The following is a 12,804-nucleotide window of genomic DNA, read 5'->3' on the forward strand; positions in this document are numbered from 1 at the left end:
ATGCTTTGGTATAGATCCACATAATGATAACCACGTATTCCACGGTAACGCCACTAAATGCCAAATTGGTCACAATTGACCTTGTTCTCGGTGACTAAAGTGCTACTCTCTTATACTTCCCTTATACTTTTGTGTCTAGTCCAAATCGGGCTACGTATAACGACCATCAAACGTCTATATGGGACACGCGGGAAGGTCCAGACCAGCTATATAGTTTGATACATAATAGCATGCCTGTACCCAACTCCCCGCTCGTCCTGTATATTACATGTGTTCTGTGACTCGTTCACAGTTAAAACTTTACGCTTATGACTTGGAGAGCTCCTGATAATCTGAGATTCTACATACAGGAAGCACGCCTCGTGTCCATCAATTTGAACTCATCTCAGCCCAGCGTTGATGCCGCTTTACATACTCTTCCCCGCCGATACAGGAAACTAAGAGCAATCCATCCACTTCAGCTCGCGCTCTTCAACGAATATTGTCAAGACTGTACGAATTCTCATATTACGACTTTTCCAGGTCTAAAAATGTTTCTAGGGGCAGAGGATTTTGTTCCGTGCATGTCGCTTGGTGAAGAAGATGAGGATAAAGAGACGGGTGAGCGCTTCACGGTGCCCTGTCCACCTTTCTATCAAGTTCCGTCTATCAGTCTGGCCCGGGCTGATAGCCTCAAGCGGTAATAATCATGAGCTTGACACCCTGCCGTTAACTAATCGGACTTGAAGATTGTTCACGTGGATAGATCTTCTTCCGCTGGAAACCGTGCGACGAGCCGTGCATCTCCTCTACCCTGAGACAAAAGCTTGGTCTTTGCTTCTGATGCAGATGATCCGGATCATGCTATCTTCAAATGTATAACGTGGTCCCAATTAGTGGATCATGATGATGAGCGGCATTGTCGGAATGCCATGAGCATCTTCATCCAGCCCCCTTGGGTCCTCTCTGTCCGCGATCTCGAGCTATTTGGCAAGCGTCAATCAGTATGGACGGCTAACAATGTCGAAGCATTCGCTGCTAACGTATATCACCAGTTCTTTGGGTCATCTTCAACGCCGTGGCACGAACGTCCTACTACACCCCATGAAAGGCTATGGTACAAGGTGAGACGCCGCCACTTTTACTCATTAATGACGTACTCACGCCACCCACCAGCTATGGGACTGCTGTATCACCAGAAGCTGCCCATGGTTTGTCGTAAGCACTTACACCCATTGGGTCTTTGGAGTGTTCTCGAACGGTGAGCTGGATTTAGTCGCTTACCAGCATTTTCCGCTGAGCCTCGGCATTCAGGGTGGACTGCAGCGTTTGTTTCTCCAGTGTATAGCCATGACTCTCACGATCCATCTGTTTTACAACTCCTGTTATTCTGGCTTTGTTCAGCAATGGGACTTCCTGGAGGTTGGGTGGTCCCAGAAGTTCGCATCGAACCAGCTTATCCTAGTTATCATCTCACAGCCTTAGTCGCCGATCTCGCCGTCACTGATAAGTCAACATTGACCCTCTGGGCTGGTGATGACTAGATCCGCGTCATTCGATTCTATTTGATTGAAGCAGGCTGCGTATGCGCGCTTACTATTATTGTAGGTATACCAAAGTTCTGCTATTTCCCTTCCAGTTTGAGAGGATTACGCCGAATGCTTCGTTTTCATCTCAGCCCCACCATGATAACTATCCTCTAGTACTCCCGATCAGTTAAAAACAGCCAAGGCACCTACAGGATTTTCAGAGATCTGGTAATTGTAATTCAATGTAACGCATCCCCAAAAATAGATGAACAGCAAATCACTATCAGCCGGAATTCTCGATAAGTATGCATGCCTCCCACAAAAAGACTTCGTGTAAACGTTGCGCCAGAAATTCTTTTGCGAGGCCGTGAAGTAGCTGTAACTATTCTAGCTAAGATCCAAGCGGCCTATCACTTTCTTCGCTGGTTCTGGTATGGCCCTTTCCGGTTGTTCAGCAACGTGCAATGGTGTCTTGGCGGGCGTATTACCCCCGTATGATGAAATTGGCGTCCTGTTACTGGTGCCTGCGGGGGGGACAGATGCCGATTGGAATAATGGCTGTGGAACCTGAGAAAAAGGTTCATATAGTGTTGGGCGCAGAGAACTTGTGGGAGGGGAAATCTGTGAACCCTATTCAGACTTTGCTGGGTCAAAATTACATTGGGTCATCAAACCATGGTCAAAGGTGCCACATGAGGTGCGTTCTGCATGTCTTGGGCCGAATAGTATTCAAGCAATATGCTCAAGGCATCTAAGGCGTACCAGAAATTCTCAGTTATGATTGGTAGCCAGTTCCGAACGACTTGCCTGAGACTTTAGCTATGTCATCTTCTGTGAACCCGTAATATTCAACTGCGAAGCGAGAAGCATCAGGTGAAGCGGGTTTATGAGAAGGAGGTGTCGGAAGGGATGCTGAAGGCGGAGATGCGGAAATTCGGGCGTCCAGAGAAGCCGAATGAGGACCATCAACAGCTCGCTGCGCCAGAACGTAGCAAGCACTTGCGATGATACGAGGAGGGAATAAGACGCATAGTGGTGTCCGATAACTGGCACGTGAATTAAGATAACGATTCGCCTCTGTAAGTCTGGGACGACTAACTCACGAATCATGAGCAATACTCCACGCGTAATCGTAAACTCGAGAGTCTTCGTGGTAGGCATCAAAAAGATCGATTAATTCGGCGTGAGGGCTCGGGGCTACAAAATCAAAGCAAAGTGCCTCGAGGAGAACTTCTTCCGTAAGAAGAATAACGTTTTGTAGTTGATCGACCTCCTGGTGAAAAATGAGCTCAGTTGGAGCAACAAAAATATGATACATGCTGGACTCTCGCTGTGTATAAGGGAGACATCCTTCCCTGTAATCTTAGCCTGGCACACTCTTGCGACATCACGAAGCTTGCGTCCACACTCCTCTGTCTTGGTTGCAAGAAATATGCAGGAAGCTGCAACGTCCTAGAAAGAACGTCGCCCGCATCATCTGGGAATTATGAGATAAAGAATACCTGTCTGTGATAATCTTCCATGGAATATCTCATAAAAAAGCGGTGAAACCAGGTTGCGGCCGTAAACATGGCGGAAGTGGGCCTGCGGAATGAAACACGCGTGAAAAGAAGATCGAGAGGCAGCAATTGACAAAGGGCTAACAGTCCAAGGGAGGAACCCAGACGGAACAAAAATTCGACGCCCCTAGATCGATCATACAACTCCTTCGCGACCGTGTAGGATGATGTGACAACACTCGGGGTCAGCTGGAGAGCTGATACCGGAAATACCCACTGGGACTGCATGATATGATGTTATCCCCCAAAGGAGAGCTGGCAGGAAGGAAGCAAAGAAGTGACCACGCCACGATTGCCTAAAGATAACGTAAAGCTGTGCAAGTTCTTGGGGCCCCCTAGCGCTAACAGGTCTCGTTAACTGCCTCAAGCCTTTGTATAAATGTTCTTAAATTTATTTCGCGTGAAGCATGCGAGAGCACGCTGATCACTCAAGAAGTGAAAAACTCTTTCATTTCGGCAGCCTGGTTGTATTTTCAATTCCAGTTTTATTCCGTCTTCGTGACACAGGTTAACAAATCCCGCGTTCGGGGACAATCAGAATTACAGCAAAAGTGGATTCTGAAGTCAGATGTTCTTTCCGAAGGTTACGGCCGCGGATATGCATCTCCCTCACCGTGCGCAGCAAGGTGTGCCTCGTGCCTTCTTTCAATATTTGTTTAATTGGCCTGGACATCCCTCTAGTAGGAGTCCCCAGCTTGAGCTTGGAAATCAGAGAATCATCTAGAATTCTTGCTTCACGATTAATTTGCGTTATTTCCGCTTACGAATTTGCTACTAACTGCACTTGCCTTCGTCCGAATATTCTCGACATGCAGAGTCATTAGAAGCATTTGTGGCTTTCACGCTTTGAAGCGTGTTCAAAGTACAGCTGTCTGTTGTGTGACGTGCCTGTCGCACGCCTTCTGATTCGGATGACTCTTTATTGGAAGTAAAGCTTGTAATTCCTCCACCACACAACCCCCATCAATTGGTTTGGGCTTTGGTAGGAAGAAACGTCACAGTGGGGATTATTCCGCTTGTCCTCGCCGCCCACATGAGCCAAGTGTTACGAAATAATTACATTACAGTGGCGGAAGTCCCTCTTTCCCCCTGGTCGCTTTGGCCCACTTCGCATCGCGTTCTTTCGGATCTCACACAATGGCAGACGCCAGCTGCCTGTCAAGATGACCAGCAAAATATTTCTTCATAAATCGCTATAGCAAACAATCCTCAAGATCTAGCAAAACATATAGTGGAAATTGTAAGGAAATATCATCCATCGATCTCTCCGCACCGCTATCCTAATCACCGATCATCGATGCATCTTCATCGCCATCACCCGAAGATACCGATGTACATACTGCCAGCACCTCTCTGGTCCTATCTACAATACAGCTTCTATAGCCTCTCGACGTCAAGCCCTATCTGCCTTGGCCTGGCTTGCACAGCTAGGACAAACCGAGTCGATGAAACGGTCTGCAACATGGTGGTCAGCGTTGAATCCAACATACCCTCGTAACGTTCAAGCCTCACTAAATTGTTGGGGGAACTGGCGACTATGACGTATCAAAGGATCTGGTCAGCTTCGCGACCCTTGCTAATGAGCGCCACGAGGTACCCACTATTGCCAGCATGTTGTTGTGCACGAAGGCGGCACGCAAGTACTTGGATGAGATGAGCTAAATTTGCAATAACGATCATCACATCGGATCTAAAGGCGTGTGAGCAGTATGTTTTCAATGTTCAGGTGCGTAGCTGACCATCTCGTCATCCTGAATAGCGTCAGCCACAGCAAAGGTATCGAGCCGAACATGCTTACCAAGTCGAAAACATGGCCGCATTGACTGTACGTATTACGAACTCTGAATAGAAGACAAGGACCAGAGTAAGCAATGACTCATAGATCATAGGTCGGGGATGACCTGCCTTCGCCAGTGGCACATGGAGGAAAGTTGGAGGACGGAGAGTGGACCTGATGTTGTTGGACGAAATGGCTCCCTCTTATAAGCCCCAGGACACATCAAACTCATGCGAAAATTTGAGGACAGATGGTGCAGATCTTGTCGGGGAGCTACTGATTAGGCATCGGACCGTTTGGACAGATCTGTAGCCAACTAGTTGCAGCGTCAACTTGTGGCACGGAGGAACCACCCGATGCTCCTCGGAACAGCAAATTTGGCTCCACCGGTCATTCTGGAATATACATATCGGGGTAGCCAGTAAAGAAATTGGTCCCGTTTATCTAGCGAATGGCTTTGCTAAAAAGCTAAAAACCCAAATGAGTCTCCACAGCGGCGACAGCCGAACTTCATCTAACGAAGGAGTGTTTCTGCCAAGTTCGAGGATCAAACACCGCAAGCTGCACCATGCGTACACTCACTCGTTGTCGGGACGGCATCCCGAATATCTTACATCACCGTCCAGGAAGCATATTGTATTTTTGAGTCATGATGCGATTGGAGGACACTGATGGGTTGAGATTTTCCGTTTTACTCCATCCTCCTGATAATTTTCAAAATGGTTTGGGCAGTCTTCGGAATTCCTCTTGGCAGCTGCTCTCGAATAGTTTGCACCAGTCTCGCGCTCATATCGCGGCCTGTCACATTATAATTCCCGAAAATACTCACCTTTATCATCCAGAATCAGACTGATGGCCCCGAAGCATTGGCCTGGGTCTCTCCCGCAGGATTACGCATGTTTCATCTCAAGGGCGGCCGCAAATGCGGTTGAACACCAGAAGAATATGACGTCCCTCCTCTTGATTAACCTTGCACCACAGAAAGATTCCGCTTACATGCAGGTTGATCTGCAACTGATCTTGAAAGTGACAAAGGCTAATTGTAAACTCTATCGTGCCTATCGCCGGACGAAGGCGAAGTTTGGTGATGAGGAATAAATGGACAATTTTGTTATCCTGCAAACATCCCCACAACATATTGGCTAACCCCTTCAGGAGTCAAGCTGCCAACGTCGGAGAATACCAGCGTAATCAGGTCCGGTCTGATATTCATCCATCAGAACGTGTCATGACATCACCAATTCTCACACCTGGTATAATCCACTCCAGGGTTGCACGCAATTTGTTCTGGTGTCATTTGTCGTATGTAGTCGGCATCACTGGACCTTTCATGTGCTGATTTGATCGCGCCCGTGGTCGGAGGTGACGCAACATTGCCTCCCGAGGACAAAGGAAAAGACAGAACATTGGATGTGTGCGTTGGCAGGTCATACTGTGATAGCGGGAATAGGCGATGGAATTTGTAACTGTAAAGTTAAGATCCATGAGTTCCGGAGAAATGCATCGCCATACTGAAATTACCTCTCAGCGAGGGCATAAAAAGGGATATTCGCGGCTTGTGCAATGATTGCGATCTGGTTACTGCCAACGGCATTGATCAGGCCGCCACTTTCTACGACAGCTTCTGATCCCACTAGGACAAAGTCTACCTTGTCCATGACATATGATGCCGCCGAATCTAGCACTACCGTGCAAGGTATACCTGCGGCAGTAAGTTCTTCATAGGTCCGTAGGCTTTCGGGGGGTACATTAGTCTTCTTTGGAGATACCAAAGTTACAGAGCATAGATGCGAACCCTAAGCCACGAGGCCGTGCTTCTGTCACGTAGACCGATATTCTCTTTCTCTCATGGGCACGTAGTAGGGTCTTCATCACGACTCTCGAATAGGAATGAGTCAGGATCTTCCCGTTGACATGAGGGATCATATAACAAGGAAGCACGTGCAAAACATACCACCGAATCATCTTTGATGAACCCCAGCGCGAGGTTCGCAATTTTATCGCGATAAGTGAGAGCCTCTGCGGCATATTTTTGGCCTTGTCTAACCAACTCCAATTTTAAATCGGAGAAACTCTTCTGTAATTGTCAGTTTGAGAGAGAAGATAGACGGACGGTACTAACTGCGGAGTCATGCGGGAGCAGTGTGACAAAGGCGATGAATAATTCGCAACCGGCGTTCAAACTGATCGGATTGGAAGTTGAGGCCTTCAAAGCTCCTGCACCGTCGTTTAGAGCTTTCACTAGCTCAAGCATGGTCCCAGCTATTATCTTCTGGGTTAACGTGGCACTGTAGGAAGAGATATGGCGCAATACCATCAGATGTCTCAATCAACTTGCTCAGGGCTAGGATCGCAGCCAGGGGAGCCGATAGCTGGTCTTGGTGTGAGCATTACAAAGAAATGGCAATAGAAGAAAGTGGTACCTCCTCATTCTTCAGAAATGAAGCGTAAGTTTCACAGATATTGAAAGAAACCACAGGGGAGGCAGAGGCTGATGTATTTGCCCCCGTAGTTGCAAGGCCCGGCATGACAAAGGGAGTAATTTGAAGGTACTGGGGAGGTATTAGCTGGTATTAGAGTTCCTTCAGTGACGTTCCTTACAGAGATGATGATAGTATGACTCTAAAAGATCACGTGAGGCCGGGGACATATAGGCGCTTGTCGTTTGCGGGACCACATTGAAGGTAATATTCTTGATTACTGTACATGTTTAGATCACCCAAAAGTTCTTGAGCGCTCAGAGAATTTAAGCTCCTGCATAGCCCAATCATTGAGACTCTTGGAGGTTTTATTTAAAGATCACCACTATCACATACAACCTGTGATGAAAAGAGCGGCCCGATGCATTTCCGGGACCTTGTCTGTTCTACCATTGCAGTCTTGTAACCAGAAATTTATCTTGTTCCCTTCTACAGGATCGTTATCAGAGTTCTCACAACAGACTTGTGGTGTTGTTGACGCAACCTTGAGTAACTGACATCCATGCAATGCACTATCATCACCAAAACTGTTCCTGTCACAAGTCATGGATGTTGAAGGGAACACATATGGTGACAGCTGGGATACCTGACCCTGCCGCGGACAGCCTGCGGATGACCGTTTTTTTTGACAATGTGACAACAGAAATTACTTGGCTCCCGCGCGCGCGAAACCATTTAGCCCAATTTATGGCCCCGTTAGTGCGGGAACACTGGGCGTCACTTTTAGGTACTCTTTGTCACTAGCTTTGGGCAGCCTTTGTCCTTCTAGCTTTGTCTCCGTTGCTATGCAGGTAGCTGACAAGTCTATCGATATCCGTGACCCGTAATACATAGTTAATGTTCTGCTAGGATTCGCTCGGTGAATATTACGTCGGGGAAAGCGTTTTAGAAGGAACAGTCATGATCAACGCAGAACGTAATCAATATATCAGTGCAATATCATCGTGCAAGGTGGAAGGTAATTTTGCGCTGACCCTGCGATAATTTTCGTACTAAATTATTCAACTTAGGGATGAATTATAAATGAATTAAAACAATTAAGACCGAATATGGAGATAAAAAGGAGTTAGCTGGAGACGAAAAAACGTGTTTCGTTCTCTGGACATGTCGGGTCGCAATCGCTACGAAAGGCCAATTATAGTGGCGGGACCCACGCCCGCCAGCGCACCCTTCAAAAGGCCGGAAACGCAATGCGGCGTTTATGTAGTACCCTTGTGCCCTCAAAAGCCAGGTTCACTATAGACTTACTCCTCGAGGTTACATATCTTGCCCTGCATCTTCCTTACTTTCTCTTTATCAATACATAACCTTGCTCCTGGTAAAGGGCAGGCCTCACTTTCTCCCGAACAATTTGACTTGTCTTACAATGGACAAGTACGTTTTTTTCACCTATAAATTTTGTTCAGAGGCTCATGTAACTCAATCTATCCAGTACCCCCAACATGCAGACACCTACATCGTCGACTGCTCAAGTTCATTTTTCCAGTGATGTCCGCAACATGGATAACTGGGCTCGCCGTACAGGCATTCCGTTGACCACAGCGGAAGCTTTAGGCACTACTTATGCTCGTGCTCATAAATGGTTGATGTCGCTCAGAGCCCAACTAATTCAGCACCACGGGTGGCAGGACGCCGAAGCCGCCGCTGATACTCGTATGCTCTTCACCGTAGAAGCGCCTTCTCCATGGCGCTCCCCCAATGGGCTCCCTTTGAGCCCCAAGTTGCGACTACAACTCCCCACACACGCATCTTCTTTTTTCTCTCCAGAGCGACGCGTTCAGTGGCAAATGGTGTTCCACAGTGACATCTTTGCCACTCAGCGACTTATCGTCCAACCCATCACCGACATCCTGAATCTCATCCAATGCCTACTCACTGGTGTTGTGACCCTTGTGTACGAGGAGCAACTACCTCAAGGCACCTATACCACCACTCGGGGTCTCCCGTCGGTGCAGTGGATAACCAATAACCAGGCCGCCCTCCTTGAAGTCTTTGGGCATGCCCATTTCAAACAACTCTGGAAGGCTGCCAACGACAGAACGACATCGTTCAAAGTTGACTTTGAACCTCGGCGCCGTTGATCGTGGAGTGGCACAAAAGCCCTTACCCTGGGGGCCAAGGCTCGCGTGCAGCAAGCGCCGTATTTTGTCGAGCGCGATCTCCATCTTTTCATTTCCCTACTTGTGATCCGCTTCGTTACCTGATTTGTGATTGTGCCCTTCGCCGCATTGTTGCCATATACTGCTTTCCTTACGCGTCCTCGGCATAATTTTTTATATCTCCACATAGACCACTCGCATATCGTTAATTCGCTTTATTCTGAATCATCTTATACATACCTATCATCGATCAGGTTTAATGCCCGACATCATATCCTTACAATCGAATACTTAGCATCACCACTGTCCGTCTAATGTTACAATGCGAATACTCACCTCGATCAATGTTTCGTGCCCATACTGACAAAGGCCTGTCGAGTAAGACCCAGTGTGGTGCTCCCCTTGACCCAGCTATGGTAGCCCGATGGCATGGCTCAGTAGTATTGTCAGCAAGGGACAGGAATGACTCAAGTTACTAGTATAGAGGACACACAACTAGCTTATGCGTGTTGTATGCCAGCCCCCCTATTTAAAATTCAAGGCGGTCAGCGATCTGATGGGGATGGTGCTGCGCCGATTGCGCCAGTGTTAAGTAGTGTCAGAAGCTCATTCCAACCTACAAAAGAGCGTGGGCTTGTGGATAATCTCGTAGCGAGCAGACGGATATTAGTAATCAGGCTCTGCATGATAGGGGGGACCTTGAAAGGTTTAGCGCCTTCAAAAAACACGTTGAAGGGTCGCACCAACGGTAAGATCAGAGGCACGTTGGGAGCGTGAGGCTTTGAACAGTCATGTCCTTGTGATACGATGATATGCTAATTTGAGAATATCACGACATAATTGTATAACATTAGCTTCACCATTATGTCGGAAGGTCATCATACCCGCGTCGCGTCGGACAAATCCGCGTCACGTGCATCTCAGGTTGCTTGGTGCAGCGCTCAGCAGTCACTCCTGGAAATTTTATCTACTTTCCTGCTCGACAGAGAAGATGACTTCGGCCACGGTGCTCTGCCAGAGCTCCAATTGTCCACATGGGAACCCACCATCACGGCTTGAATGCCCCACGTGCAATAAGTATGTCACACACCATGTTGCATCCTGCTGTCAGCGCTGAAATCGACTCACGATAGGCTGGGTATCCGTGGTTCCTTTTTCTGCGGACAGGAATGCTTCAAAGGCAACTGTGAGTAGATCACGATATCAATCTGTGTGGAAGCATTGAAAACGCCACACTTTTGACAGGGGTAAGTACGATGTAATCCCAGGCACCACTTGCACCTCATGTACATTTCATTCCCTCCACATCCACCAGAAAACCCATAAAATCATCCACGATCTTGCACGTTCCCCGGCCACTGCGGCTAACCCATCACAAGGTATGTCAGCAGAGATACTCGCCGGTCGTGGGTCAGCTGATGCGATACAGACGGCACTTTCCATCCTTTCCCGAACTTCGATTATGCGGGCACTCTAAGACCCGTATACCCCCTCTCTCCAAAGCGTGAAGTTCCAGAACATATTCCATGTCCTGACCACGCAACACACGAAGATGGTAGGATCTTGCGCCTTCTCAACAGCCTAGCATGCAAATTGAACATGACAATGACTAATTTCCACTCCCACCTACAGGAGTGCCGATTGCAGAGATGAAGCGAGCAGGTCAGCCTCCCCGTCTATTAAACTCGGAGGAAATTGAGAAGATGAAATTTGCGTGCAGGGTAAGCCAGGCTTCGGTTATGATGAACCTGACTTGATACTCATTTTTCTCAAGCTTGGTCGAGAAGTGTTGGATATTGCAGCGGCAATGGTACGGCCAGGTGTGACCACTGATGAAATAGATGCTGTCGTTCACCAAGCTACGATCGACCGTAACGCATACCCGTCACCCTTGAACTATCGTAATTTCCCGAAATCCGTCTGCACGTAAGATTGTCTCAAGCTTGTCTTCTGGTTTGACCTTGATATTGTGTCAGCTCCATCAATGAAGCCATATGTCATGGCATCCCTGATCGCAGGAAATTGCAAGAAGGTGACATCATCAACCTCGGTGCGTTCCACAACTCATCTGTTCATTATGTTCTGACCTTCAAATAGATATATCACTCTACTACAACGGTATGTGGAAACGTTGTGTTTTCATTTTATCCCATGTTTGACAACAAAGGTCAGGCTTTCATGCCGACTTGAATGCCACATACCCCGTCGGTGACATAGACGAAGACTCTAAGAAATTGATTCGAACCACTCGACAATGTCTTGATGAAGCGATTAAGATATGCAAACCGGGTGCATTGTTCCGTGACATCGGCAAAGTTATGTCAGTAATTTCCCTTCGGTACCGTTAACCCAAGTTTACGTTGATCGTAGCGAGCCAATTGCACGTGCCAACGGATGTGCTGTCGTACGGACGTACACAGGTCACGGCATTAACGACTTATTCCACACGGCTCCTAACATTCCACACTACGCAAAGAACAAAGCAATCGGTACCATGAAACCGGGAATGGTAAGGAAGCTAGCAACAAAATTTTTTGGACTACTAACCTCATCGAATCTAGTGCTTTACAATAGAGCCGGTAAGATGCCTCATGTTCACATTATATCATATTTGTTCCCGGGGCCGAACCTCATGCACGGTTACAATCAGATGATCAACTTGGGTTCCAATTGGGACACATATCACTGGCCCGATAATTGGACTGCTACCACGGTGGATGGGAAACGGAGCGCTCAATTTGAGGAAACCTTACTGTGAGCGCTATTTGAAGCCAACTTATCTGAAACATCGCTCATCAATGTTTCAGTATCACAGAGACTGGTGTAGAAGTTTTGACTGCGGGGAGCACGGATCTGTAGCAACAACTTGTCATTATCACTGCCAAGCGTGCACTCAGGGATAGATACTTATGTGTTCTGGTCAGTTTTCTTCCGTTGCACTCCGCTTCAAAATATTCCCTTCAGCGGCGAGGCACGACAAAGCCATCGAGATCAATTGAATGAACCGGACATTTACGGATGTGACATGTGTACCCTTATCTTTCATCGTTTCCCCTTACGGAAAAATATCGTTTCGTCTTTCAATATCCCTGCAATTACACCCGCTGACATTGACCCTTGGTAATAGCGGAAAGGGTGGGGAACGGTTTGGGCATTCCTTCACGTTCCTTACTTTCCCACCTCCACCTACGAGATCACCCTTGTCAGTCTACTGAGCGCCTCTTTACTGTCCATATGTCGGGCAATGACACTGAGACTGAACCCTATCTTTTCGTCGAGAAATGTGGCTCAACCCGAGGGAATCCAATATATGTGATCACAAAATACATTCCGTCAGTTGGCGTACTCGAATAAAATAAAGTGCGGAAAGGGCTAATTGAG

General features: G+C 47.6%; 5 protein-coding genes across 5 annotated transcripts; 3 read left to right on the plus strand and 2 right to left on the minus strand.

Moving 5' to 3' along the window:
• The first annotated feature begins 106 nt into the window (after positions 1 to 106).
• On the plus strand, positions 107 to 1,718 carry BJ212DRAFT_1311562 (uncharacterized protein). Its single transcript, XM_041334030.1, has 7 exons — positions 107 to 492; positions 541 to 679; positions 729 to 737; positions 806 to 1,103; positions 1,156 to 1,240; positions 1,294 to 1,401; positions 1,459 to 1,718. Exons 1-7 carry the CDS (start codon positions 309 to 311, stop codon positions 1,521 to 1,523), a joined length of 888 nt encoding a protein of 295 aa, XP_041200171.1. The 5' UTR covers positions 107 to 308; the 3' UTR covers positions 1,524 to 1,718.
• A 177-nt stretch (positions 1,719 to 1,895) lies between these two features.
• Positions 1,896 to 3,295, minus strand: BJ212DRAFT_1443423 (cyclin-like protein; the record flags this gene model as incomplete). The annotated part of the gene is made up of 7 exons (XM_041337824.1): positions 1,896 to 2,129; positions 2,183 to 2,249; positions 2,312 to 2,554; positions 2,612 to 2,781; positions 2,829 to 2,960; positions 3,011 to 3,092; positions 3,153 to 3,295. 7 exons carry the CDS (start codon positions 3,293 to 3,295, stop codon positions 1,896 to 1,898), a joined length of 1,071 nt encoding a protein of 356 aa, XP_041200172.1.
• A 2,246-nt stretch (positions 3,296 to 5,541) lies between these two features.
• BJ212DRAFT_46292 (uncharacterized protein) lies at positions 5,542 to 7,462 on the minus strand. The gene is made up of 8 exons (XM_041343275.1): positions 7,268 to 7,462; positions 7,159 to 7,216; positions 6,967 to 7,106; positions 6,799 to 6,918; positions 6,640 to 6,746; positions 6,366 to 6,578; positions 6,095 to 6,310; positions 5,542 to 6,046 (listed from the first exon to the last, which is right to left on the minus strand). The coding sequence occupies exons 1-8, from the start codon at positions 7,370 to 7,372 to the stop codon at positions 5,956 to 5,958; spliced, it is 1,050 nt and encodes a 349-aa protein (XP_041200173.1). The 5' UTR covers positions 7,373 to 7,462; the 3' UTR covers positions 5,542 to 5,955.
• A 946-nt stretch (positions 7,463 to 8,408) lies between these two features.
• Positions 8,409 to 9,645, plus strand: BJ212DRAFT_46304 (uncharacterized protein). The gene is made up of 2 exons (XM_041343276.1): positions 8,409 to 8,698; positions 8,757 to 9,645. Exons 1-2 carry the CDS (start codon positions 8,691 to 8,693, stop codon positions 9,403 to 9,405), a joined length of 657 nt encoding a protein of 218 aa, XP_041200174.1. The 5' UTR covers positions 8,409 to 8,690; the 3' UTR covers positions 9,406 to 9,645.
• Positions 9,646 to 10,414: 769 nt separating this feature from the next.
• Positions 10,415 to 12,282, plus strand: BJ212DRAFT_1443427 (peptidase M24, structural domain-containing protein; the record flags this gene model as incomplete). The annotated part of the gene is made up of 14 exons (XM_041337825.1): positions 10,415 to 10,500; positions 10,557 to 10,609; positions 10,669 to 10,670; positions 10,739 to 10,802; positions 10,853 to 10,978; positions 11,056 to 11,144; positions 11,198 to 11,349; positions 11,400 to 11,473; positions 11,521 to 11,541; positions 11,596 to 11,743; positions 11,794 to 11,932; positions 11,985 to 12,002; positions 12,074 to 12,177; positions 12,231 to 12,282. 14 exons carry the CDS (start codon positions 10,415 to 10,417, stop codon positions 12,280 to 12,282), a joined length of 1,128 nt encoding a protein of 375 aa, XP_041200175.1.
• Between the last annotated feature and the right edge of the window lie 522 nt (positions 12,283 to 12,804).

Source organism: Suillus subaureus (assembly GCF_016647635.1).
Source record: "Suillus subaureus strain MN1 chromosome Unknown BJ212scaffold_1, whole genome shotgun sequence".
Classification (NCBI taxonomy): Eukaryota; Fungi; Basidiomycota; class Agaricomycetes; order Boletales; family Suillaceae; genus Suillus; species Suillus subaureus.

Excerpts from the sequence above, each read along its gene's own strand:
- BJ212DRAFT_1311562 (XM_041334030.1), top strand. The coding sequence starts at position 309 with ATGACTTGGAGAGCTCCTGATAATCTGAGATTCTACATACAGGAAGCA. Across the intron at positions 1,104-1,155 it reads ATGAAAGGCTATGGTACAAG|CTATGGGACTGCTGTATCAC; the intron begins GTGAGACGCCGC and ends GCCACCCACCAG. Across the intron at positions 1,241-1,293 it reads CTTTGGAGTGTTCTCGAACG|GGTGGACTGCAGCGTTTGTT; the intron begins GTGAGCTGGATT and ends CTCGGCATTCAG.
- BJ212DRAFT_46292 (XM_041343275.1), bottom strand. The coding sequence starts at position 7,372 with ATGCCGGGCCTTGCAACTACGGGGGCAAATACATCAGCCTCTGCCTCC. Across the intron at positions 6,919-6,966 it reads TGCTCCCGCATGACTCCGCA|AGTTTCTCCGATTTAAAATT; the intron begins GTTAGTACCGTC and ends CAATTACAGAAG. Across the intron at positions 6,311-6,365 it reads TTTTATGCCCTCGCTGAGAG|TTACAAATTCCATCGCCTAT; the intron begins GTAATTTCAGTA and ends TTAACTTTACAG.